The following is a 27,500-nucleotide window of genomic DNA, read 5'->3' on the forward strand; positions in this document are numbered from 1 at the left end:
GATAATACACTTTAAAGTGTAAGTATACCATTTTAAAAGTGAAAGTATCATATTTTATTAAAGTGAAAGTAGCATGTTTTTTTAGACAATGTCATGACAACATTCCTCTATTCTACACCGGAGCTGAAACTTTTCTGAAATAAGTTGTCTAATTGAAGAAGTTGGCTCAACAAACATCAACGTGACTTCCTACACGATTCAAGATAGACTTTTTGACGAAGAGCAAACCACACTGGCAACCCAGACAACAGCCAAGTTCAATGTTCAAGAGGAAGGAAAAAGACACGCCCAAAAGTACCCCTCTGCCAATCAACAGCCAGTTATCTAGATATCAGACCAATGAACGATTACGGGGCTGGGTCACACGCGTTGTTGCTAGGGTATAGCTTCTACCTTGTTACTATCACTGTCAAGCCAATCACAAGGCAATTCGCAATGTATCAACATGCTCCTGGTAAACCCGTCACTGAGCTTCCCTATTGGGCAAGGCACGTATTCAGGGCCCGCCTATGTGGATGTTATTATTTTCTAATTGGCCAGAACAGCCGTCCTTTACTTCGCAGGTTTTTAGTTAGGTGCAGTTGATATGAATCTGGCTGGGAGTCCCAAAGACTCAGAACTGAACATAGACGTTCATATCGACCTAACACAGTTTTAGTTTTTATTTCATTTTTGTCTCATATTTTTTTTTTTTACATTAGCTGTACATTTGTGTATATAGATATTATTTTATATTTTTATACAAGTCAACAAGATGGAACTTAATTCTCTTTTAATTCTCCTGGAGGCTGCAGAATACTTGGAAAGAAGAGACAGAGGTATTTCCCTGACAGAATGTCAGATGGCTTTGACTGGGTTAATGACCGTATTTAATGTTAGGAAAATTAAAACGGTCTCTATTCTATCTTATGTGAAGTTGTGGACGTGCACTGCCATAGCGCAGCTATGATGTCACTTTATGAGCAATGAACATACTGTGCTGGTGCGGTGATGTTATTGCAGACCGACCGACCTAGATATAACTTGCATATTAACAAACTAGTCAACACGTTAGGACAAGTCTATGTGCATGTGTAGTTTTGCATTAGTATGATCAGTCAATGCTTATAACCTGTTTTATCTGATGGCTATAGCCTTGTTTAAAATTGGTTAGGGACAAGTTCAAGATACAGTTTCTTATCAAGATACATTATGTATATCATGTTTATTATAAATGGTTATGTAGATAAACTCAATATTAGATTGTCCTGAATCTTGTGCTTTGCTCCAGCATTGTCAACGAGTTTATCTACGTAACCATAACCACTTTTATCAAATAACATGTTTGGCTTAGGCTACGTCATATATGGCATTGACAGTTCTATTATGTGATCGCCAGTTTATATCCCTTGTTACGTTTAATTTATTAGCCTACATGTGTAGAAATTAACCCTGTTGTTTTTGTTTACTTTGTCAATAGAAGCAGAACATGGTTACGCGTCTGTTTTACCGTACAATAGCGACTTTTCCCGAAAGAAAACGAAAGCTTCACCAATTTCAAGAAAAACTCAGAACAATAGGTAAATATACACCTTTTTCTAACGATATAGCAATATTTCCATCGATCTGTTTGTGTTTATTCGTCATTCATACAAACGCCATTTTTATTTTCACTGTTTAGATGTCGTATAAACACTGCCACGCGTACAGCATCACTTTTGAAGCTCACTTTCTTTTTCAACACCCATGCTTCATTCTGACATTCACCCCTTTCCCCCAATGCATTCACGCATTGATTTGAACATGCACACTTCTGCTGCATTTGCAACGTTTTGGAACTTGTGTTATGTCACTCCCTCCCATGACCCATATGACACCGAGCGCGCGTCGTCATCTCGGTAACAGTACACGGCGTTCTGACATAGATAACAGAACAATTATGTTAAATGTATCGATTCTGCTGTCGTGCTGAGGCTGCTTTGTGCGGCTGTGTTTCAGGAACATTTAACAATGTGGCAATTGCAAAAAAAGATTACACCACTTTTAAGAAATGTTTGTTGTTGTTACTGCGCTAAATTTACCGGCCATTCTAGTTTTTTATTGGCTGGTTAGCATATCATATGATAGGTCCTGCGCAGTGCCTTCAAAACTTTTTTTTTTTAGAAGCAGTCTCACGCTTTGATAATTCATTTTTTCTTCGTAAGTTCAGCAAGTTATTTTAATTTCCTCCATCAACATATGAGACGTCATATGACCCGCCCTCACCAAGAGGCTCATTTTATAAATCATATGTTGTGGGAGATATATAGGATCTGTCAGTGGCCTATATTGTCAAGTCTTGTGGTGCAGTCACAGTGTGTTTTCTTGGAGCAAAACAGTGGGGATGTGGCACACTCAGGTGGGTGTGGTGGCCAACTCAACTTAGCTCACACAGATGTCCACATAACACATTGCCCCACAGACACAGCCTTAGCAGACCCTGCCCCTGCCTGGGCGGAGGGCTCAGTTTACAGCTGGTCTGGCTGCAGCCTGAGTTTCTCTCCCCTTTCTGGTACCAGTTCATTGCTCTGCAGACTACAACTATTCTTTCTGGTACCAGTTCATTGCTCTGCACACTACAGCTATTCTTTCTGGTACCAGTTCATTGCTCTGCAGACTACAGCTATTCTTTCTGGTACCAGTTCATTGCTCTGCACACTACAGCTATTCTTTCTGGTACCAGTTCATTGCTCTGCACACTACAGCTATTCTTTCTGGTACCAGTTCAACGCTCTGCAGACTACAGCTATTCTTTCTGGTACCAGTTCATTGCTCTGCACACTACAGCTATTCTTTCTGGTACCAGTTCATTGCTCTGCACACTACAGCTATTCTTTCTGGTACCAGTTCATTGCTCTGCACACTACAGCTATTCTTTCTGGTACCAGTTCATTGCTCTGCAGACTACAGCTATTCTTTCTGGTACCAGTTCATTGCTCTGCACCAGTTCATTGCTCTGCAGACTACAGCTATTCTTTCTGGTACCAGTTCATTGCTCTGCAGACTACAGCTATTCTTTCTGGTACCAGTTCATTGCTCTGCACACTACAGCTATTCTTTCTGGTACCAGTTCAACGCTCTGCAGACTACAGCTATTCTTTCTGGTACCAGTTCAACGCTCTGCAGACTACAGCTATTCTTTCTGGTACCAGTTCATTGCTCTGCAGACTACAGCTATTCTTTCTGGTAGCAGTTCATTGCTCTGCAGACTACAGCTATTCTTTCTGGTAGCAGTTCATTGCTCTGCAGACTACAGCTATTCTTTCTGGTAGCAGTTCATTGCTCTGCAGACTACAGCTGTTCTTCCTGGTAGCAGTTCATTGCTCTGCAGACTACAGCTAGTCGTCAGTACAACCCCATTTCTGCATTCAAATCAGTGGAAGTTAGTTGACACATGGAAACATGGTGTTCCATCATTTTATTTAGCAGCCCTCCGTACCTTTTTAGATTGAATGTATTAATTGCAGTGCAATGTTATGCCCTTTGCACGACACGAGACAGAGGCAAATCGGTGTCATAGAAAGGAGATCGTTCGGGTGAGTTTCCCTGTTTACTTTGAAGACCGAGGTTAAATCGGGACACAAACACTAAATGCAACGGCCACATGGGCGTACATGCACACAATTATAAGATTACATCCTTGAACATGTGCGTCCTCAAAAACAACAAACGGATGCATACAGCTCCTCATTTTATTTTCACTGCATTGCTACCAAACGAGCACATCCCAGGCCTTCATATAATATGCACTTATAACCAAGCGACTGTTTTCATCCATCCCCAAAATGGCGGCTGATGTCGGCCTTATTTACACACCAGACCTGTCCCGGCTCTAGTGATGATTTGTCAATCTTATACTGACAGTTTATATGACATTCAAAGTCATGTGTTTGTTGTTGTTGTATGAGGCAAGTATGGTGTTGGACTGTGCCTCCCTGCCGGGCCTCTTTGGGCCTCTTTCACCCGTGCCTCACTTAAGGAAACCATGGAGTGTCGCCTCGTGCTTTGCCTGTCCCCAATTTGCACATGTTTCAAATTTGAATAGGACTACTTCCTTATACAGGAGATAAAGCATTTCCTCTCCCCTGGCGTCGGATGGTGAAAAGGGCTTGTCAGCAGTGTCTGTAGGCTGAGCCCCTCCCCCTTCCACTGAGCATGGCCAGTGAGAGGCCTAGGGGCAGCACACATACGTGCAGATGGGTATCATCATTATGCACAAAACGGAAGAAAACTGACTAAAACCAGGAGAGACTACCTGGACTTGTCCAGTCAAAAAGGCAAGTTGTTCATTGCAAAAATGTTTTTCAAGCGTTTTCGGTTGTGTGTCCTAGTGAACACCACCCTGGATACTATGACGATGGGTGACGGCGCACAGGATAGGCTAGCATCAGCTCAATCGTCTCATGCAGTGCGCTGTGGGGCAGTGGGGCCTACGCAGATTCAGGTCATCTTCCCGCTCCCATCCCTGCACATCTGTGGGAACCACGGCTGAAGTCGACAGTACAAGGGCACTTAAGAGGGATTGGCTGAGAAGAGTGGAGGACTCCACGGCAGGGGTCTTTGTGTTCGTGTCTTGGCTTGTTATTTCCTTGGCATCCTAGATGGTAGTTTCAGGGTATTATTGGGACAAGAACCAAGGGGTTTGTTTATAAAGATGAACTCCAGTGCTCTCATTCATTTCCATTGGCGGGTCGTCCTAGTAGCCTTCCAAGCTCCCTGGCCTGCAATAGTATGCTGCAGTGTCGACACTGTAATGGAAAAGGAAAACTGTAAATTATACGGTAATTTGGGGTATCATCAACAGGAAAATACTTTTTAACATTTTACTGTAGCATACTGTACGTGATGGTGCATTGTGGGAAAATATTGTGGGCGGGAAGTAATTGCTGTATTTGGAATGGCACTGTAAAACCTTTTGACCACTCGTGGGTGGCAGGTAGCCTAGTGGTTAGAGCATTGGGCCAGTGACAGCAAGGTCGTTTTAATATCCGAGCGGAAAAGGGGGAAAATATGTGGATGTGCCCTTGAGTAAGGCACTTAACCCTCATTTGCTCCACGTGCACCGTACTACTATGGCTGACTCTGTGAAACAACATATATCACTGCACCTATCCGGTGCATCTGCCCAAAATATATGGTATGATGTTGTTGTTTCTGGGTCATTAACATATTTTAAGGCGTGTGTCATTACACAGTACTTGCTTTGATACCACATTTAAATTACTGTAGGTGCACTGTAATATGAAAGACAGAATTTGACTTAAGTTGCCACCGAGCTGCCCGTAAGCTACTGTGAAATTTACAGTAACCCCTTTACAGTGTAGGACTGTTGACATACACATACTGCTGTCCAGTCTAGTGTGTGTGTGTGTGTGTGTGTGTGTGTGCGTGTGTGTGTGTGTGTGTGTTGAGAGCTCTCTGACAGATTTCATACACACACACATCGAGGAAGAGGATTTAGTTTTCCACACGATGACGAATGCAGAGCTTTGTACAAAAAAAAAAAAATATATATATATATATATATATATAGATAAACAGAAATGGAGGTGTGGGGAAAGGGGAGCGGCGAAGGCCTTCTTCTTCTTCTTAGTATTTAGCCTTCTTTCTGAATTTCCATTGCATTGTCCCAGAATGCACTGCGACAAGAGGTTGTTAACCTTCCAGCTTATGTAAAATAAATGCATGGCTGTATGCCTTATCTAATACCGGGAAATTTGTTTCACCATTTGTTACACAAGAGTACTACAGCTCTCCCATCTATTTTTGCATCCTTGCGGTGTTTGTGTGAGCGGCTGTTTTACCTGACTGGCCCTCCTGGCCCTCCTGGCCCTCCTGCCTGGCGGTTTAGTCTAAGAGCACTTTGAGGAGCTGAGTTGCAGTCAGACCACAAAGAGGGAATCTCTCTCTCGCTCTCGCTCTCCCCTCTCCCCTCTCTCGCTCTCGCTCTCCCCTCTCCCCTCTCCTCTCTCCCCTCTCCTCTCTTCTCTTTCTCTTTCTCTCTCTCTCACACACACACACATTTTCCAAGCATCAGCCTCTTGAATCTCTCCAAGCCTGATTAGGCCTTCAGAGACGCTGCGTGTTATTTCCAACAAATACTAGATGAACATGCAGAAATAAACATGAAATTCCCACGGGTCTGTAGATTGTTTAGCTTATAAGACCTTTTAGACAATCAAGGACTCTATGGCCCTGTTGCAATATCCACACTAGCATGCTACTTAGAATGAAGCAATGCGTGTGGCCTGCAATTGAGTAGAGTATGTAAGTAACAGTGGAACGTATCCCTGCGTGTTGAAAGCTGCAGAGCCACCCATATAACAGCAGAGGAAGGACAACTGGGAAAGGGCTTGGGCCGACCAACATCCTCTTTATACCGCGTGTTATGTGGTCACACACTTCTTCTACCCTTTGCGTCTCCATTTCATCTGTCCATCCTAATATCAAGACGTTCTCTCTCTGTCTGTCTCCTGACCTTCACCATGGGTCATGTTCATTATGTACCAAACGGAAGAAAACATACTGAAACTGGAAAACTCTCCCTCAGAAGCACTCGTTTTCATATCCCATTGAAAAAAGTTTTCAAGCGTTTTCCAAATGAACACAACCCAAGTGCGCATTCCCATCCTGCACCCTGGTCATGAGACGGTGTGTATTAATGACAGTGTCCAGAGTGTTACTACAGAGTGTTACTACAGAGTAACTACAGAGTAATTACAGAGTGTTACTACAGAGTAACTACAGAGTGTTACTACAGAGTGTTACTACAGAGTGTTACTACAGAGTGTTACTACAGAGTGTTACTACAGAGTGTTACTACAGAGTAACTACAGACTAACTACAGAGTGTTACTACAGAGTGTTACTACAGAGTGTTACTACAGAGTGTTACTACAGAGTGTAACTACAGAGTAACTACAGTGTTACTACAGAGTGTAACTACAGTGTTACTACAGAGTAACTACAGAGTGTTACTACAGTGTTACTACAGAGTGTTACTACAGAGTGTTACTACAGAGTGTTACTACAGAGTGTTACTACAGAGTGTTACTACAGAGTGTAACTACAGAGTGTAACTACAGTGTTACTACAGAGTGTAACTACAGTGTTACTACAGAGTAACTACAGAGTAACTACAGAGTGTTACTACAGTGTTACTACAGTGTTACTTCCTAAGGCACTCATCCATGTCTCTGTTTATTTGCCCTTTCAGATCGTCACACAACGAGCTGGAGAAACACAGGTAAGATGACAGACAACACTGTGCTATATAGCCTGGTCCCAGATCAGTTCATAACCAATTCCTATAGGTCTATTTGACTCAGTGCTAGCCTGATCCCAGATCAATCAATCACATTTATTTATAAAGCCCTTTTTACATCCGCAGATGACACAAAGTGCTTATAAAGAAACCCAGCCAAAATCCTGAACAGCAAGCAATGGAGATGTAGAAGCATGGTGGCTAGGAAAACTCTCTAGAAAGTAAGGAACCTAGGAAGAAACCTAGAGAGGAACCAGGCTCTGAGGCATGGCCAGTCCTCTTCAGTTAATAGCCAATTCCTATAGGTCTATTTGACTTGGTGCTAGCCTGATCCCAGATCAGTTTATAGCCAAGTCCTATAGGTCATTTAGACTCTGCTATACAAAACAAACAGATCTGAGAGCAGGCTTCAACCTTCCCCACCCTCCTTCCTCCCCCTCTGTCTCTCTTGTTCATTTCCCTGGATAAGCTGTATGTCTCTCGTGCAGACAGTCCCATGGTTTGCTTGGAAGGACTCCCTGTTCCCTAATAAACAAGAGGTGATGGGGTGAGGACTGTCGGTAAATGTCAGATGTATTCTTGTGGAGCTGAAGTTTAAAAAGCACATAGTAGACTGAAAATATGAAAATGTCCGGCCACTTGTTCGCGCAGTCCCCTCCCTTCACCTCTCTCGCTCCACCACCTCGGATAAAAGATGAAAGCGCATCAAAGATGAGGAGCCTTGGGCAGACAGATAATAATCGGATTTCTAAGGCAACCTCAACCTTTGTGTTAGATTTGTCTGTGCCTCCGTGTCTGTTCATAGGGAGAAACTTGTTACCATGTATGGCAGGGGAATCCTGCCATTAATGTGATAATCCAGTGGCGGGTGGTGAAAGGAGGGGAAGTAGGCCTCGCCTGCCATGTCTCTCAGCTAGGCCTGTTGAGTCGCCCACTCACGTCCCAAAATGCATTGCACCTTTCTATCTACCTCTCTCTCTCTCTCTCTCTCTCTCTCGCTCTCTCGCTCTCGCTCTCTCACACACACACAAACACACAAACACACACACACACACAAACACACTGGAGCCTGCATGGTACAACAAAGTGTCATATTGCAAAGTGAGGGATGTAGAGGGATGTTTGAGGAGAGTAGATGAAAGAAAAAAGTATAGTGTGTTTTTGGACCTCTGTGTGTAGTTTTTTTTTGTCTTCTCCGACTCAGCTGATTTAGTAGTGTGGTGTTTCTTCTGTTCTATATAGAAAACAGACTGACTGACTGCTGCCTGGGCTTAGGATAGGACCAATAGAAAACAGACTGACTGACTGCTGCCTGGGCTTAGGATAGGACCAATAGAAAACAGACTGACTGACTGCTGCCTGGGCTTAGGATAGGGCCAATAGAAAACAGACTGACTGTGCCCTGTTAGAGTATGCGTGCGAGAGGTGGAGTGTTTGTGTGTGTGTGAGCTGTCACTCGTGCTGACTGCTGAGAGCCAGCTCGGGGTTTGCCGGTCACATGACTAATGTGAGCGAGTAATAATTGACCTCTGCCGACAGCTCAGTGAAAAACATGTAAAGACATATTCCTCTCTCTGAGACAGAGAGAGAGAGAGAGAGAGAGAGAGAGAACTGAACCTGAGTATAGGTCTCTTGTTGTTGAGATATTACTGCATGGTTTTATCCAGTGGGGTTGGGTTACTAAAATAGTTGCAGCCAGTTTCACATGCTGAAATCATAGTTGCGGTCAGTTTCACGTGCTGAAATGATAGTTGCAGCCAGTTTCACACACTGAAATGATAGCTGCAGTCAGTTTCACATGCTGAAATGTGTGAGTGCTGGTAAGCTCTTCCATAATCACTGTACTCATTTCCCTTACGATCAAATGTGGCCACGAGTTTCTGAAAAGTTGTCTTTTTTTTGTTTAGCTGAAGTGACGAACTTCCAGGTTTATGAATGTAACCTTCAATGTCACTGATGCAATAGATTAGAACAGGAGGTTGAGTGGTTAAAGAATGGTCATTTAGGTACTTCCACTTGAAATGCACACTGCAGGTGTCTTCTTTAAGTGAGGGTTTGTAAAACCTGTATAGCAGACTGCCAACATGGTTTAGTTGTAGAAACGGTAAGGAAGGGAAGCAGTGCAGGGGTTCACAGTGACAGGTGTCTGGAGATAGAAGGTCCTCTTGGGTGAAGGGGTTCATTGGGCTTAAAAACATAAAGGAGAACTACAGCACTCTTTATATAATTAAAATGCCAACTAAAAGTTGCCGTGCCTTTCGACCCCACTTGTCACAAACGAGACAGTTGCCATAGAGAAGAAGAAGTGAACTCGAGATCATAAAGGGGCGGCGCTGTTTTCTTTCGTAGCGGGTCGCTGACCGCTGTTGACTAACTACCGTCCTGCAACGCTGTGGCGGCGCTGTGGCACCGTGTCCCACAGAAGGCCTCGGGGACAGCGCCGAGACAACGTTGAAATGTCGTCTGTCGCGTCCCAAAGCCTCAACTCTGGCTCACTCAACCTCATTTCCTTTCAAAAACAATCTCCTTTTTTTCCTCCTTCATTTTAGATTCCCTTGTCTTCCTGTTCCCATGTCAGGGAGAAAAGAGGCCTGTGTGTCTGTAATGACAGGCTTTCAGGGAGAGGGGAGATGTTGTGTGTGTGAGGGTTTGTGACGCGTCGAGAACATAATGCGCCGTGGATCCCCAAACCCTGTCCAGACTTGTGTCCTCAAATTACATTATGGGAACGCATAGGTGTTCAAATGTGGAGGTGGTTCAGTTTCCAACTCCCTGCTGCAATAGCCCATTATTGTAGTGAAACTGTGGGCTGGTTGGCTCAAGGCATTGTCGTGTCTCTATTTCCTGTATCTTTGTTGATGTTACGGTGATACCCTATTTGAGGGTTTTGCAAAAAACTACAAAAACTTTTATTCCAGTCCATAGCCAAGGAATTTAGCGAATGCTTGATTAATCCTGAACCTTTTCAATTATTCTCTGTGTTGGTGGATCTCTCTGGGAGGCTGATCCCTGTCGACCCCGCGATGGAAGGAGCCCTATAGTGCTCAGCCTCTCAGCTGTCATCCTGGTCCAACCGTTTAATGACAGTATGACTGGGACTTAATCTGAGACAATCCCTGTACGGTATCCACATAGCTCCGTGCGCACTCCCTCGCCCCTTAGGGCGAGGCTGTAATGGCACCCTATTGCCTATGGGCCAAAATGAGTGCACTATATAGGGAATAGGGTGTGGCCAAAAGTAGTGCAGTATGATAAAGGGAATAAGTTACCATTTTGGACAGAGCCTTAGACACTATTTTATGTTTTGGTCTGTCCTGTACTCCTGGTTGGTACAAGCTGTTCTTCATTGCCCTACTCCTTCTTCTGTGTGTGTGTGTGTGTGTGTGTGTGTGTGTGTGTGTGTGTGTGTGTGTGTGTGTGTGTGTGTGTGTGTGTGTGTGTGTGTGTGTGTGTGTGTGTGTGTGTGTGTGTGTGTGTGTGTGTGTGTGTGTGTGTGTGTGTGTGTGTGCCCTGGCTCTGTGACAGGGATGCCCATGCAGTCTGTGCTGTTACCAGGACACTGTTGGCTGGGTGACAGCAGAACAGTCTCACTCAGACACACAACAACCCGTCCCTGCCCTGAAACCTGCCATATCGGGCTCTGGTCAAAACAAGTACTCTATATAGGGATAATGTGCCATTTCAGACGCTATCTGTCTGTGAGGATAGATAGATAGATACAGTAGATACAGTAGGTAGATAGAGATGGGTAGGTAGGTAAAAGCCTCCAGGCTGACACTGCTGTTTCCGTAATCTTCTCACAGGCCACTGCTCTGCTGGTAACCAGCATGACACTAGTGTGCTACTCTCCTAACCGCAGCGCTGCCGCGTGGTTGGTTGCTCGGTCGGCCTCTGTTGCCATCGGCTTCCTTCCCATTTCTGACATCGCCCCTGGCGACGTTCTCTCTCTCTCTCTCTCTCTCTCTCTCTCTCTCTCTCTCTCTCTCTTTACCACCCCTCTCTCTCTCTCTCTCTCTCTCTCTCTCTCTCTCTTTACCACCCCCCCTCTCTCTCTCTCTCTTTACCACCCCCCTCTCTCTCTCTCTCTCTCTCTCTCTCTCTCTTTACCACCCCCCTCTCTCTCTCTCTTTACCACCCCCCCTCTCTCTCTCTCTCTCTCTCTCTCTCTTTACCACCCCCCTCTCTCTCTCTCTTTTACCACCCCTCTCTCTCTCTCTCTCTCTCTCTCTCTCTCTCTCTTCACCACCCCCCCTCTCTCTCTCTTTGCCCTGTTCAGACTGACTACCAGTAGTTTCCTTTTCTAGGCAAGGTCCAGGAAACCAGTTTTTCCTTCATCCCCACATCATAGGCTTACACACACACACACAGACACACACACACACACACACACCTGCTAACTGGAAAAGCCCATCTGACATGGCTGCTCTCTGCTCGTGATCAGATTCATATCCCGTCACGTTGGGAGGAGTCCTGTGGTATGTTTGCCCCTTCCTCAACTGAGAAAGGATCATCAAGTCTATTTTTACAGTATGTAGACAGAGACAGTCTACCTACCGGTGCCAGTCAGCTGTTGTTTGTGTCCCTCCCTCTCACTTTAAGTTATCTGTTTCAGGTAAAGTGAGTCATTGACGGAAAATGATGACTAGGCATCGGTTAGAAGTTAAATACAAACCAATCTGGCCTGTTACTCAGTTCAGAGAAACATCTGGCTGATGGTTTTGGTGATGAAGCATTTTAAAGTGTCATTGTCATGAAAAGTGCCATAGAAATAGATGAGTGAATGAATGATTATTATTATTGATAACATGCAGTCTGATTCTGATTGTGGCCCTCTTTGAAGTGTTCTCGTTGCCAGGGGGAAAATACCAGACGGCCGACGGTAATGTACAGATGGAGAAAAACAATGTTGCTTTTGAGTTAAGTCAATGTTTTCTGCTGTGTTGTGATTCAGCTGGTCAGTTCACCAGTAACAAGGTTTTGGAAAATCACAACTAACTATACTGAGCAATGTTCTGACAGGAGGGAAATAAATAGACCAGTCATTACCATAGGGAGGTGTGTGTGTGTGTGTGTGTGTGTGTGTGTGTGTGTGTGTGTGTGTGTGTGTGTGTGTGTGTGTGTGTGTGTGTGTGTGTGTGTGTGTGTGTGTGTGTGTGTGTGTGTGTGTGTGTGTGTGTGTGTGTGTGTGTGTGTGTGTGTGTGTGCGTGCGTGCGTGCGTGCGCGCACATGTTAATAGGCCTTACTACTCTCTGTCTGATCTCCTCTCAGATTCCATTCATCATCACAGTGTCCTCCTGACTTGTCTTATTCAGAACTTCCCCTCTATAGCCTGGCCCCGGATCTGTTTGTGCTGTGCCAACTCCTGCAATATAATATGTTGGGCTTGATAACGACCATAGGAGTTGGCTATACAAACAGACCTGGGACCTGTTCTCCTATTGTAGCTAGAGGCCAGACCTGGCTGGGTCTGGAGCCAGTGTAGAAAGAAACAACACTCTGTAGTGTGTGATATGTCAGACTGGATGTTAGGGGGAGAGGAGGAAGGGATGGGGGAGGGGGCAGGCCTGTTACTTCCCCTCTTCTGCTCCTCTCTCTCCTTCTCTCTCTCCTTCACTCTCTCCTTCTCTCTCTCCTTCTCTCTCTCCTTCTCTCTCTCATTCTCTCTCTCCTCTCTCTCCTTCTCTCTCCTTCCCTCTCTCCTTCCCTCTCTCCTTCTCTCTCTCCTTCTCTCCCTCCTTCTCTCTCTCTCCTTCCCTCTCTCCTTCTCTCTCTCCTTCTCTCCTCCTTCTCTCTCCTCCTTCCCTCTCTCATTCTCTCTCCTTCTCTCTCTCCTTCTCTCTCTCTTTCTCTCTCTCATTCTTCCTCTCATTCTCTCTCTTCTCTCTCCCTTTTCTCTCTCTCCTTCTATCTCTCCTTCTCTCTCTCCTTCTCTCTCTCCTTCCCTCTCTCCTCTCTCTCTCCTTCCCCTCTCTCCTTCCCTCTCTCCTTCTCTCTCTCCTGCTCTCTCTCCTTCCCTCTCTCCTTCTCTCTCTCCTTCTCTCTCTCTCTCCTTCTCTCTCTCCCTTCCCTCTCTCCTGCTCTCTCTCCTGCTCTCTCTCTCTTCTCTCTCTCTCCTTCCCTCTCTCCTGCTCTCTCTCCTTCTCTCTCTCTCATTCTCTCTCCCTTCCCTCTCTCCTGCTCTCTCTCCTGCTCTCTCTCCTTCTCTCTCTCTCCTTCTCTCTCTCCTTCCCTCTCTCCTTCCCTCTCTCCTTCTCTCTCTCCTGCTCTCTCTCCTTCTCTCTCTCCTTCTCTCTCTCCTTCTCTCTCTCTCTCTCTCTCTCTTACTGAGTCAGCAGAAGGCTGAGGGAAAGAGGAGGACGAAAGCAGATGGGGAAGGGTACCTACAGAGCCCCTGCTCACAGTGGACCCTCCTTACTCTCTCTCTCTCTCTATCTGCCAAAATGCCTCTCTCCTCCTTCTTCCCTCCTACCTTTTATTTGGGTTAGGGGCTGACTCTTTTGTGACAGGAAACTGTATGAGAGAGAGTCCCTGGCTGGCTTGCCCTGTCTGAAATGGATCTCGCATCTGAGTGAGAGGAAGTCATCTGATACAAAGACAACAGGGTTGTGGTCATGAGGCAGCGAACAGACAAAAACATACTGAAACAGGGAAGGACTACCAGGACTTGTCCAATAAGAAATTTGCAAACGTTTTCCGTTGCATGCCCAAATGAACAAGACCCAGGCTATGGAAGGCCTGTGATGTTGGACATGATGAGGTTTTAAAGGCCCAGTGCAGTCAAAATTCAGTTTTTCCTGTGGTGTTTTATATCATATTGTACAACAGCTGATGAAACTCACACTGTAAATGTATTAAGACATTTTATTTCTTGATAGTTTCTGGGTGAAAATACAATCTACACAGGCTTTTCTAATCAGCAGGTTTGCTTGGGCAAACCTCTCCACCAATAACAGCTCGTTGTCAGTTTTCCCCTCCCCACTCGGACTAAATTCTAGCTTGAGAATTATTTTTGTTGCTAAAAAAACATTTTCCCATTTGAATTGAAATGTATTGCAGAAAGGTACTTCATTGTTTCCCAGAAAGATTTGATATTGATATAAAAACGTCTGTGTTGGGTCTTTAACTATAACTATGATATACTGTAAGGTCATGTACTTATACACCTAAGGTCATAGACACAGAAACACCACATTGAACTGATGACGGGACATAATTGTTATCTTCAGTGCTTCTGTTATTGCCAGCCATGTCTCTCTTTCTCTTTCTCTTTCTCGCTCTCTCATAACTTATTAATCCTGAGTAGGTAGATAGGCATGTTCTGTGTTGAGGACATGTGACCTTTATGGTTCTGACCTTTATGGCTCTTGGTCATGCCGTGCTGCCAAGTCGTTCTGTAACATTCCACATAATTAAATAGTGATCAGTGACTCATTGGGGATAATGGGGGCGGAAGACGCCACGTGTCAGTCTCTCAGTCTACTGGACTGTACTGTCATAATGTGTGTGTGTGTGTGTGTGTGCGCGCATGTGTGTGTTGACTTAATCATAGGTGTGCATGTAAATGTACAGTAGGTGTGAAGGTTCACATGCATCCCAGTAAGCTGGACACCTTCAATCATCTACAATACAGTACAATTCAATGCAATACAGTACAATACAATTCAATATAATACATTACAATACAATTCAATATAATACATTACAATATAATTCAATACAATACATTACAATACAACACATTACAATACAATACAGTACAATTCAATGCAATACAATACAATTCAATGCAATACATTACAATACAATTCAATATAATACATTACAATATAATTCAATACAATACATTACAATACAACACATTACAATACAATACAGTACAATTCAATGCAATACAATACAATTCAATGCAATACATTACAATACAATTCAATATAATACAACACATTACAATACAATACAATTCAATACAATGCAATACAATACAACACAGCATGTGTCAGCATGCTTGTTGTGTACGTGGTACATGTCTGCTTTAGTGTGTGTTTGCTCATGTCCATGTGTGGTGTGTGTCCGTCTCACAGTATGTGTGTAGGCTCACGTAGTCTATGTTATGCACACTTCATGCCTATGTAGGTGTACCCCTCCTATACCCACATCTCAATGAGAAGGTAGTCACATCTCAGGTGTTGAAGCCTCCAGGTCGTCGGTCCGGGCTCAGTTCCCTCTGTCACTAAATCAGTTTCAACTGAAGCAAAGTAGCTGATGCCCCTCGTAAAAAAAATAGATTTTAACAAGTCATGAACACACACTGTGCCTGGAGTGGACTATGGAGCTGTGTGGCCGTGAGATGGAGAGAGAGATGGAGAGAGAGATGGGGAGAGAGAGAGAGAGAGAGAGAGAGAGAGAGAGAGAGAGAGAGAGAGAGAGAGAGAGAGAGAGAGAGAGAGAGAGAGAGAGAGAGAGAGAGAGAGAGAGAGAGAGAGAGAGAGAGAGAGAGAGAGAGAGAGAGAGAGAGAGAGAGAGAGAGAGAGAGAGAGAGAGAGAGAGAGAGAGAGAGAGAGAGTGAGAGAGAGAGAGAGAGAGAGAGAGAGAGAGAGAGAGAGAGAGAGAGAGAGAGAGAGAGAGAGAGAGAATAGCATGTTGTTTCTATAAAGGCTGTTCTTTGAGTTGTGAAATATGACAGGACAACCAGGGGCGCAATTTTCACTCACCATTTTTTGAAATTGCATTTTTGTTCCCCCCTGATTTTATCATTGGAATGTGATACAAACCGAGGCAACGGTGTGCTTTAGGACCATGTGGACGCCTCCGAGCAGACGGATAGGCTGTTTGGAGTGTTTATCCGACTAGATCAAAAAAAAATTATGTCCCCCCACTTCTAAAACCAAAGCTGCGCCCCTGAGTACAGAAGCACAAACAAGTGAGGAACAGAAAGCGAGCGAGGCTGGGCCGACTCGACTCCATTCCTAGAAGTCAGGCAGGCTCGGGGAGGGGATGGGGGGCTGTGGTAATTCCTCTGTGGCTCTGGAGGGTATGGTGGGAGGGCCCCCTGACTTCTACTGGAGGACGCTGGAGGTTAGGGTGGGAGGGCCCCCTGGCTTCTACTGGAGGACGTGGCTGGTGTGTCGGGCACAGCAGAGTAGAGCAGATTGAAAATGAGGTCAGCTCTGCACGTAACACACACTCACACACACACACATACGGTGGAATGTTGAGTTGTGTAACAGAGGAGGGTAGGGGAAAGGGGTGCGTGACACACTCAGCTTGCATGCAGTAGAAATAGTCCTAGTAGTACTAGGAGAATGTACTGCAGGCTAGCAAAGCCATGTCACCACTTCATGTAAGACTGGATGGCTAGCTACAGCTAGAGAGAGAAGAGACTGGAGTTGTTTTGGTCTGGGAAAGTAGATGGCTAGCTACAGCAAGAGAGAGAAGAGACTGGAGTTGTTTTGGTCTGGGAAAGTGGATGGCTAGCTACAGCTAGAGAGAGAACAGAGTGGAGTTGTTTTGGTCTGGGAAAGTAGATGGCTAGCTACAGCTAGAGAGGGAAGAGACTGGAGTTGTTTTGGTTTGGGAAAGTAGATGGCTAGCTACAGCTAGAGAGAGAAGAGACTGGAGTTGTTTTGGTCTGGGAAAGTAGATGGCTAGCTACAGCTAGAGAGAGAAGAGACTGGAGTTGTTTTGGTCTGGGAAAGTGGATGGCTAGCTACAGCTAGAGAGAAAAGTTTGTTTGAAGAGTTCATTTGATGCATGCTGTTGTGCACACACAACACACACAACACACACAACTGAATTTGAATTCCCTTTCAGATAGTCTCTCTGTTTCCATGTACACAAGGTTTGATTCTGGGTGTTGAGATTCAGAGGAAAGAAAGTAAAACAGTCTGCATTCTCTCTCTACCCCCTCTTTCTCTGTCTCTACCCCCTCTCTTTCTACCCCCCCGTCTCTCTCTCTCTCTACCCCTCTCTTTCTCTCTCTCTCTGTCTCTACCCCTCTCTCTCTACCCCCATCTCTCTCTCTCTCTCTCTCTCTCTCTCTCTCTCTCTCTCTCTCTACCCCTCTCTTTTTCTCTCTCTCTCTCTCCCCTCTTTCTCTCTCTCTCTCTACCCCCTCTTTCTCTCTTTCTCTATATCTCTCTCTCTACCCCATCTCTCTCTCTACCCCTCTCTTTCTCTCCCTTTCTCTCTCTCTACCCCTCTCTTTCTCTCTCTCTCTCCCCTCTTTCTCTCTCTCTCTATCCCCTCTCTTTCTACCCTCTCTCTATCTCTCTCTCTCTACCCCCCTCTTTTTCTATCTTTTTCTCTCTCTAGCTTTCTCTCTCTCTACCCCATCTCCCTCTCTCTCTACCCCTCTCTTTCTCTCCCTTTCTCTCTCTCTACCCCCATCTCTCTTCCTCTCTCTCTCTCTACCCCCATCTCTCTCTCTCCCTCTCTCTCTACCCCCCTCTACCTCTCTCTCTAGCTCTCTTTCTCTCTGCCTCTGCGTGACATCGTAGGGGATTGTGTACCCATTGTGCAACCCACACAATACTAGTCCGATGATATAATATACATGGAATCTCCACCACCTCTTTCTCAGAAACCCATTCTTATACTGACGCTGAAGAGAGGAGATAATTGGTGGTTTGTGCCAGTGGGTTATGTGTTATTGTGTGTTAATCATTGACATTGGTACAGTGTGTATGCAGACCTGTAAGCCCATTTCACCGTGTCCCTAGGTGGGACTAGTGCCCCACTAGTGTCCCCACTAGTCTGTCTGTCTGTCCGACTCCAACCTTAGCTGTCATGCAACTCAGGACAGAAGGGACATTTTGAGCGTTTCCTTGCACTTCTTGTATAATTACATTACAGACTGTTGTTACAGCTTTTGAAAACGTGCATATTTAGTTTGGGCTATCCTGACTTTGAAATGATACAGAGATGCACACCAAACCATTCTTTAACTTTTAGATGTGTTTTGTTAGATACTACTGCACCGTTGGAGCTAGGAACACAAGCATTTCACTACAGACAAGCATTTCGCTAAGCTTACAATAACAACCGCTAACTATGTGAACATGCGACCAATAGCATTTGATTTGATTTGAACCACATCACTCCATCGAACACAACTGGTGATCGATCTCCAAACTGACATTTGACTTCTCACACTCCTTTACTTTCACTCGTTGCCTATTCTCTATTCTCACTCGTTTCCTATTCTTTACTCTCACTCGTTTCCTATTCTCTATTCTCACTCGTTTCCTATTCTCTATTCTCGCTGGTTCTTCTTTTTTGGCGCTTTGTACACTAGGTCTGCTTTGTACGCAACAGAAGTACCCGACATGACCAACAAGTATGTGAACACTTGCTCGTCGAACATCTCATCCACTTATTTGAAGGGGTGTCCACGTACTTTTGTGTAGACAGCGCATGTTGAATCAAAGGTGTTTTTACTGACATGCTTTAGTTTCAGTCACCCCAGGGCTAGTTTCAGTCACCCCAGGGCTAGTTTCAGTCACCCCAGGGCTAGTTCCAGTCACCCCAGGGCTAGTTTCAGTCACCCCGGGGCTAGTTTCAGTCACCCCAGGGCTAGTTTCAGTCACCCCATGGCTAGTTTTAGTCACCCCGGGGCTAGTTTCAGTCACCCCAGGGCTAGTTTCAGTCATCCCGGGGCTAGTTTCAGTCACCCCAGGGCTAGTTTCAGTCACCCCAGGGCTAGTTTCAGTCACCCCGGGGCTAGTTTCAGTCACCCCGGGGCTAGTTTCAGTCATCCAGGGCTATTTTCAATCATCCCAGGGCTAGTTTCAGTTTTGGAAAGAGACAAACGAAACCAATCGCAACAAGGCATTCCAATAGACATGGAAATTCCAGTTAGACATGAAAATACTACCAACGACTGAGCAACAATAAACCTGTTGTTTTCTATGGCAACAGAGACAAATCAAAACGTGTGTGGAGACTTAGGCATTTCCTGCTGAAGTAGGCTAATTCAGCTAGCCACGTTGACCGTGTCACTCACTCACTGTGTTGTTTTGCTAGGTTGCTGTGTTGACGCAGGTTTCAGCCGCTTGCGTGCTACAGACGGAGCCTCGTGACTCATAGCCCTTGTTTCTGTGGCCAGGTCTGTGTGTGTGTTGATGGGCCTATTGTGTCTCTGTCTCGCCTCGCACAGTTGTCACCAAACACTCCACACACACACACACACACACACACACACACACACACATACACTCCCGCATACATTCTCACAGTGGGTGTGTCGTCCTCATGACAGAAAACAAATAAAGCCTGACTGTCTGTTCCAGAGAACTGACATTTCATATCTGAAAGGAAATCATCTCCCTCTGTCTGCCTGTCTTTTATCTCTCTCCTTCTCCATTTCTCTTTCTCTCTCTCTCCTTTAGACCCCCCCTCTCTATCGCTCTCGCCTGTCTTTCTCTTTCTTTCTCTCTCTCTCTCTATCTATCTCTCTCCCCTCTCTATCTATCTCTCTCCCCTCTCTCTCTCTCTCTCTCTCTTTCACTCTCTCTCTTTCACTCTCTCTCTTTCCTTTCTCTCTATTATCATACAGTACATTGCTTGCAGTGATGTTGTGGTAAAAAAGTTGATGGGTAAACTCTTATCGCCAGTGGCGGTGAGTAAAGCAACACACCCTGTACTTTCAATGTGTAAACTGTCAAGCAAAAGAAACAACTGTGGAAACTGTTTACTTACTGCCCTCCACTACACCACTGATGGCGTGGGCTGTGTCTCACCACAAAGACACGTTCACATGGGACGACTGTCTCTCTCTTCTTGTTTTTCTCTCCATTCCGCTGTTTTTGAGGACGGTGCGGTCGGCCCATCAGATCTCTTCTTCTCTTCTTTCTCGTTAATGTAAACATGTGTGCCTGGGCAGGGGCTGAGGACCAGAGGGTGACAGAGAGAGAGACTGATGAGGAGAGGAGGGCTGTGTTCTGTGTTGTGTTCTGTGTCTGCGAGCCCCCAGGCTGGGACTGGATCTTTTCTTTCTTGTCCCACTTGCCCTCTCTCTCCTTTTCTCTCTCCTTTAGACCCCTCTCTCTCTCTCTCTTTCTCTCTCTCCCCTTTTTCCCTCTCTCTCTCTCTCTCTCTCTCTCTCTCTCTCTCCTATTTCCCTCTCTCTCTCTCTTTCCTTCACTCTCTCCCCTCTTTCCCTCTCTCTCCCTCTCTCTCTCGGTCCCCTCTCCCTCCCCCTTCAGTCTGTCTGTCTGTTTGCCAGATGTGGAACCATTCACCATACTTGGCAACCCCAAAATTCCACCAACCCACCGTGGTGATACGATACAGGCGATCCAGCTCAGGCCCACTTACACCACTTACACTACTTGAAGTAGAGTAGGCTAACACCGTGGGGGCATTTAGAACTACTTAGGTTAAACGTTTTCGGCTTTTAAATGAAGCTTTTAAGAGGTTTTTTTCCGGAGTGTGTCGTAATGTCATGACCCATATCTGGTAAACAGCTTAGTATCAATTTAAAGGGAATGAGGCTTCCATTTTTGTCACCAGATGAACCGAGGGTTCTGTTGTGAGTTGAAGTGGTCAGAATTAGAAACAAAGAGGATGGCGGAGTGTGTTTTCCAGAGCCAGTCAGACTATGTTCCCTCCTGTTCTGGACATTAACTCATGTCTTTCTCCTCCTCTCTTATTCTTTGAACAATGTGGACGTCTCTCTCGGTCTCTGTTCTGAAGTCAAAACAAGCGTGTCAGGCACGGCAGGGTGGGTTTTTCTCCTTCCGGCCAAACATGACGAACCGAGTTGGCCTGGCGAGCGAGGGGAAACATCGCAGCAGTGTTTCTGCTGACCCCTGACCTTTACTAGAACGAACAGGCTTGGTCCAGCGCCAGGCGCAGGCGTGCTGCTCATTCCTCCGCATCCACGGGTCGGTGTGTGTATGTGTGTGTGTGTATTTATGGGCTGTTGTCATTCAAAAAGACATAACGGAAAGCAAGCCAAGCAAAGTGAGAGGGTTAGGGTAGTGGGTTATGTTAAGTAGGACTGATTAGAATGTGGACACAGTGTTCTGAAGGAAGGGAGTTGGGTTAGGGTAGTGGGTTATGTTAAGTAGGACTGATTAGAATGTGGACACAGTGTTCTGAAGGAAGGGAGTTGGGTTAGGGTAGTGGGTTATGTTAAGTAGGACTGATTAGAATGTGGACACAGTGTTCTGAAGGAAGGGAGTTGGGTTAGGGTAGTGGGTTATGTTAAGTAGGACTGATTAGAATGTGGACACAGTGTTCTGAAGGAAGGGAGTTGGGTTAGGGTAGTGGGTTATGTTAAGTAGGACTGTTTAGAATGTGGACACAGTGTTCTGAAGGAAGGGAGTTGGGTTAGGGTAGTGGGTTATGTTAAGTAGGACTGATTAGAATGTGGACACAGTGTTCTGAAGGAAGGGAGTTGGGTTAGGGTAGTGGGTTATGTTAAGTAGGACTGTTTAGAATGTGGACACAGTGTTCTGAAGGAAGGGAGTTGGGTTAGGGTAGTGGGTTATGTTAAGTAGGACTGTTTAGAATGTGGACACAGTGTTCTGAAGGAAGGGAGTTGGGTTAGGGTAGTGGGTTATGTTAAGTAGGACTGATTAGAATGTGGACACAGTGTTCTGAAGGAAGGGAGTTGGGTTAGGGTAGTGGGTTATGTTAAGTAGGACTGATTAGAATGTGGACACAGTGTTCTGAAGGAAGGGAGTTGGGTTAGGGTAGTGGGTTATGTTAAGTAGGACTGTTTAGAATGTGGACACAGTGTTCTGAAGGAAGGGAGTTGGGTTAGGGTAGTGGGTTATGTTAAGTAGGACTGTTTAGAATGTGGACACAGTGTTCTGAAGGAAGGGAGTTGGGTTAGGGTAGTGGGTTATGTTAAGTAGGACTGATTAGAATGTGGACACAGTGTTCTGAAGGAAGGGAGTTGGGTTAGGGTAGTGGGTTATGTTAAGTAGGACTGATTAGAATGTGGACACAGTGTTCTGAAGGAAGAGAGTTGGGGATCGCTTTTCCCAGTGAGTGCTTTGTGTTTGGCATTAAGCCTTTAAGTGTGTGTGTGTGTGTGTGTGTGTGTGTGTGTGTGTGTGTGTGTGTGTGTGTGTGTGTGTGTGTGTGTGTGTGTGTGTGTGTGTGTGTGTGTGTGTGTGTGTGTGTGTGTGTGTGTGTGTGTGTGTGTGAGTGTGTGAGTGAGTGGACGGACGGAAGCTTAGTAAAAAAAAATCACAAAATGAACCACCCGACCACCCCAATCTCAGCAGCCAATGACAGCGGTCAGGTGGCTTCCTCTTGGACGTGACCGTGAATGGGCCGCGCCTCTCGCGGTCACAACAGTCCAGAGAGCCAGCTTTACAGTCTTGTTACCTCAAACCCTTACAATCCACCAGGGCCCAACAGTAGAGGGACTATAGTCTATTCCAGAGACCTACAGCACTGCCTGGAGGCTAATAACCATTTATGAGTCTTTATAATCCATATTAGAGCCTTATGTCACAAGCCCTTAGACTCACTATAATGTCAACCATAGATATTTAGACATAGATAGATATATGTCTCTATGTAGCTATATATACATACATACATATTCTGATGTTAATACAGCCGTGTCTGTATGCTACTATACCTTGACGTGTTTCCATTCATACGGGTTGTTAGGGGAAGTGTTTCCAGACCGGTTTGGCCAAATAGGTAAATATGAGCACCTTATAGTGTGTTCAGATCAACCAGTTCTCTGTCATGTCTGCTGTCTGGATCATCAAAGGTTCCTATTCACAGGAACATAAAAGGGGATACTATTTTCAACCCACCCTGATGAATTGGAATGAGAAATGTGAAGTAGCTCGGTCTCAACGTATGTGTATCGGGAACAGAATGAAATGGGCATCCCTTTTCAAGGACACTATTGTGTGTGTGTGTGTGTGTGTGTGTGTGTGTGTGTGTGTGTGTGTGTGTGTGTGTGTGTGTGTGTGTGTGTGTGTGTGTGTGTGTCAGCCAGGCATGTGTGTGTGTGTGTGTGTGTGTGTGTGTGTGTGTGTGTGTGTGTGTGTGTGTGTGTGTGTGTGTGTGTGTGTGTGTGTGTGTGTGTGTGTGTGTGTGTGTGTGTCAGCCAGGCAGTCTTGATAAATATTGAGTGACCAGGGTCTGGTTCAATAACACACATAAATACGTAGCAGCAAGGATCTGTCAGGGAGGGACACACACACACACACACACACACACACACACACACACACACACACACACACACACACACACACACACACACACACACACACACACACACACACACACACACACACACACACACACACACACACACACACACACACACACACACACACACACACACACACTGCAAGGTTTCTGGAGTGAGGTGACCAGGCATGAGAACAACTGGTTCATAGCCTCTGACATGCAAGGTTTGGGTCAGAAAGAGAGGGAGGGAAGGTCAAATCGAATAATCATCTACTTTTTAAAATGGGGGGGGGGATAAAATGAAGCATTTATTGGAGAATGACATAGCGGAAAACTCCGTCCATCATCTCATCCTAAAATACTTTACTGATGTTTCTCTCCTCCTCCGAGCGAGGTCTGTGTCTACCTGGTATGAGGTGTCCAAACAGAACTCTGTTTCACTGCTGTTGTGATAAACAGAACCTGGTTTCAGGTCAGATCACTCAGGACAGTCAGGATACTAGAGACCAGGTCTCTGTGTGGATCTGGAACAGACTCCAGGTAAACAAACAGTGGTAAAACTCCTGAGGAGGAGTGGAGGAGGGGAATTGGGGACTATAGAGGGGCTACGCCTCGTTATTCATTTTGTTTATAGAGCCAAGATGGTCGCCCATTGGCTCGGGTTACACTCGGATTATGTGTTCGCCAAGCCCTGCCCAGTGCAGCTGAGCACACTGTGTGGATGTTTCCAGCCAGAGGAGAAAGTAGTCTTCCACCACCAGATCGGACCCCAGCCACGGCCCTCGGCCTCCTTCCTGCCCGCTTCCTCTGGCCTCCCCTGGCCTGGGTCCAGCTGCTTCATGTGGGCTGGGGAGTGGGGAGAGTGGGGCAGGTTGGAGGTGGTGGGGTGGAGGCCCCACCCCTGATCCTCCTCTGAAGACACTTGTTCTCCTGTGGGGTGGAGGGTGAGGAGGGTGTGTTGGTGTTGGCAGCCAGGGTGGGGTAACGTATTAGGGGAGACGAGGGGGGGGGGGTAGGTGCCCCCTTGGGAGAAATAGGAATGAAAGCGCTGGAGCACTTTCACACGGCCCTCGTTTTCAGCTGAATTCCTGTCTGCACCTGCAAGATGTTTTTGCTCGACTATTTTTATAGAAATGCTGTACGTTTTTCTGAAGACCGCAATGATTAAACACACTGAAGTGAAAGGTGCCTTTCTAATTGAGGTTAGAGGGGAATAACGATGTTTGATGTTGGGGAGAGAAGATGGCTGCTAGTCTAAAGGTTCACCTTCTGTTGTCTGGGTCTTATACTGACCTCCTAATGGAGTGGGCTGGGAGGAAGAGGGTCTCTCTTCCTATAAAACACAGGCAACGCCCTGCCGTGAAAAAGAAACAACTAGCTTGGGATAAGTACAAGGACCCTGTGTGTGTGTGTGTGTGTGTGTGTGTGTGTGTGTGTGTGTGTGTGTGTGTGTGTGTGTGTGTGTGTGTGTGTGTGTGTGTGTGTGTGTGTGTGTGTGTGTGTGTGTGTAGCTTTTTGAATGTGTGTAGTTTCATTTGTATGTTACCCACAGTGTTTGTTTGTTTGTTTGCAAGCGTTCATGTGTGTGTGCGTGTACATGCAGCTGTGTGTGCGTGTTCACAACAGACCCAGGTGTGCTGGGCTCCTCAGCCAGAGAGCTAGCAGCCTGTCTGTGATTAGACTGATTGTAATGGAGGGATGACCTGAGGACAGCCTGGAGGCAGTCTGCACTTAGAACCAGTTTACTGTTCACATGGAGAGAAGCCTGGAGCTGGAGGAGAGGAAGGAAGGAAGCCTAGCTAGGACAAAGAAAAGCTTCATGCATTATCCTAGAAAACAGAAGGCATTTGATTTATTTCACCTTTGTTTAACCAGGTAGGCCAGTTGAGAACAAGTTCGCATTTACAATTGTGACCTGGCCAAGATAAAGCAAAGCAGTGCAACACAAACAACACAGAGTTACACATGGAGTAAACAAACATACAGTCAATAATACAGTAGAAAAGTCTATATACAAGTCTATATATTTTAAAGCCCCTTTTTGGACAAAATGGGATAAAAGTAGCTATGAAAAGTTACACAAACTGACTATAGGAGTTACACAAACTGACTATAGGAGTAGTATAGGATTGGAGTGCTAGGATCTGATCCCACTAGGACATAACCTGACTATAGGAGTAGTATAGGATTGGAGTGCTAGGATCTGATCCCACTAGGACACAAACTGACTATAGGAGTAGTATAGGATTGGAGTGCTAGGATCTGATCCCACTAGGACACAAACTGACTATAGGAGTAGTATAGGATTGGAGTGCTAGGATCTGATCCCACTAGGACATAACCAGTGTTGAGTCAATAACAGTAGGTTTACATCAATTTCCATCATGCAGAAACCTCATGCAACTGGTTTCTGTTCTCTTCTGCTGCAGTAACACTCCACACGATCGGACACAGCCCATATCCAGTGTAGCGTCAAGTACTTTTACATTTGTTAATTCTACCACACATCACTCAAACGACTGTCATGAAATGATCGAGTGCTTTTCTGTGTTGATTGGTGTGACTGTGGTTAGGGGGTCATTTTGGGGCGTTGGCATCTGGGCCCCCTGGGTCAATGTTTTTTCTCTCTGAAGATCGTACACTGCAGTACAATATACACACAGAGCGGCCATTTTGATTCTAAAGATGCCTTGGCCGTGTGATGTGCTCTTTGGTTTTGGGGGTGGTCGACTCACGTTTCTGAGAACACCTGTGTGGGTTTTCTTGGCCAGCATTGCCATGAGTCTGGCAGGAGGAGATATAGCCTGGAGAGAGTAGAGGAGACAGTAAAGGCATAGGGCCTGTGATATGTAGGTCAGTGTGTCAGGCTGTCAGGCCCTGGATATGTGTAGCCCATGTCGTGACCGGTTTGGGACCGACACTGTAATAGCAAACCAACCTGCAAATAAACTGGACATAGATTAGGCCAAGTCATTTGTAAGCTTACGACCGTAACTTAACTGTTGATTAAAACATGCATCCGCCATTTCCTGGTTGCAAAAATTCTATAGGTTCGCCTAATTTCAGTTTATGTATAGTGACAAAACAAGCTAGTATAGTGAGAGAATCATTGTACCATCTAAACCGCTGTGAAATATATTTTCTATAACCAAAAATATTGTATATCCAGCTGTTTGAAGCTGCTGTACAAAACCAAAAGGGAAGCATAGAAATAGTGCACATTGATCAAATGTACCGCTTCTTAGACTTGCTTTTAATGAGAATGACAGATTTATAACTCACATTTCTAAGTGCATTTTGTCGGGCTCCAAAAAGGTTACATTTTGCAGCTTTAACTGTTGATTACAACATGCATCAAGATAATATCTCTCCTTAAATGTTGATTAAAACATGCATCAAGATAATATCTCTCCTTAAATGTTGATTAAAACATGCATCAAGATAATATCTCTCCTTAAATGTTGATTAAAACATGCATCAAGATAATATCTCTCCTTAAATGTTGATTAAAACATGCATCAAGATAATATCTCTCCTCAAATGTTGATTAAAACATGCATCAAGATAATATCTCTCCTTAAATGTTGATTAAAACAGGCATCAAGATAATATCTCTCCTTAAATGTTGATTAAATCATGCATCAAGATAATATCTCTCCTTAAATGTTGATTAAAACATGCATCAAGATAATATCTCTCCTTAAATGTTGATTTCATGTTTTATGGTGGTGGAGTATCATCTCTAGCATATTGCATCGCTCATGTCATGCATCAAGATCTCCATCCCTCCATCATCTCTTCATCCCTGGCTGGTCATAAATGCTCAGCTTGTATTCCTGCACCACCTCTCCTCCTCTCCTCCCCCCATTGTGAGACCAAAAGGCCCACACATTATTGATGTTTGATTACCCTTTTCAATTTTCAGTTTACAATTAATTTTGGGTGCTTGTTAGCGCAACCGTTTGCTCACAAGTTGATGTAAAAGGCCCGGCCTCTATCCCAAAATGGCACCCTGTCCCCTAGATAGTGCACTACTAGGGAATAGGGT

The 27,500-nt window shown here is 45.2% G+C and overlaps 1 protein-coding gene across 1 annotated transcript in view; it reads left to right on the forward strand.

The window, feature by feature from the left end:
- Positions 1–549: 549 nt before the first annotated feature.
- LOC135535805 (max dimerization protein 4-like) overlaps positions 550–27,500 on the forward strand; it is a 31,152-nt gene continuing 4,201 nt past the window's right edge. The window contains exons 1-3 of the mRNA XM_064962233.1: positions 550–818; positions 1,460–1,559; positions 7,234–7,263. Of these exons, the coding sequence (XP_064818305.1) occupies positions 755–818; positions 1,460–1,559; positions 7,234–7,263 (194 nt within the window). The 5' untranslated portion in view covers positions 550–754. The remainder of the gene's footprint in view (positions 819–1,459; positions 1,560–7,233; positions 7,264–27,500) is intronic.

The sequence above is a fragment of the Oncorhynchus masou genome, unplaced genomic scaffold, assembly GCF_036934945.1.
Source record: "Oncorhynchus masou masou isolate Uvic2021 unplaced genomic scaffold, UVic_Omas_1.1 unplaced_scaffold_518, whole genome shotgun sequence".
In the NCBI taxonomy this organism is placed as follows: Eukaryota; Metazoa; Chordata; class Actinopteri; order Salmoniformes; family Salmonidae; genus Oncorhynchus; species Oncorhynchus masou.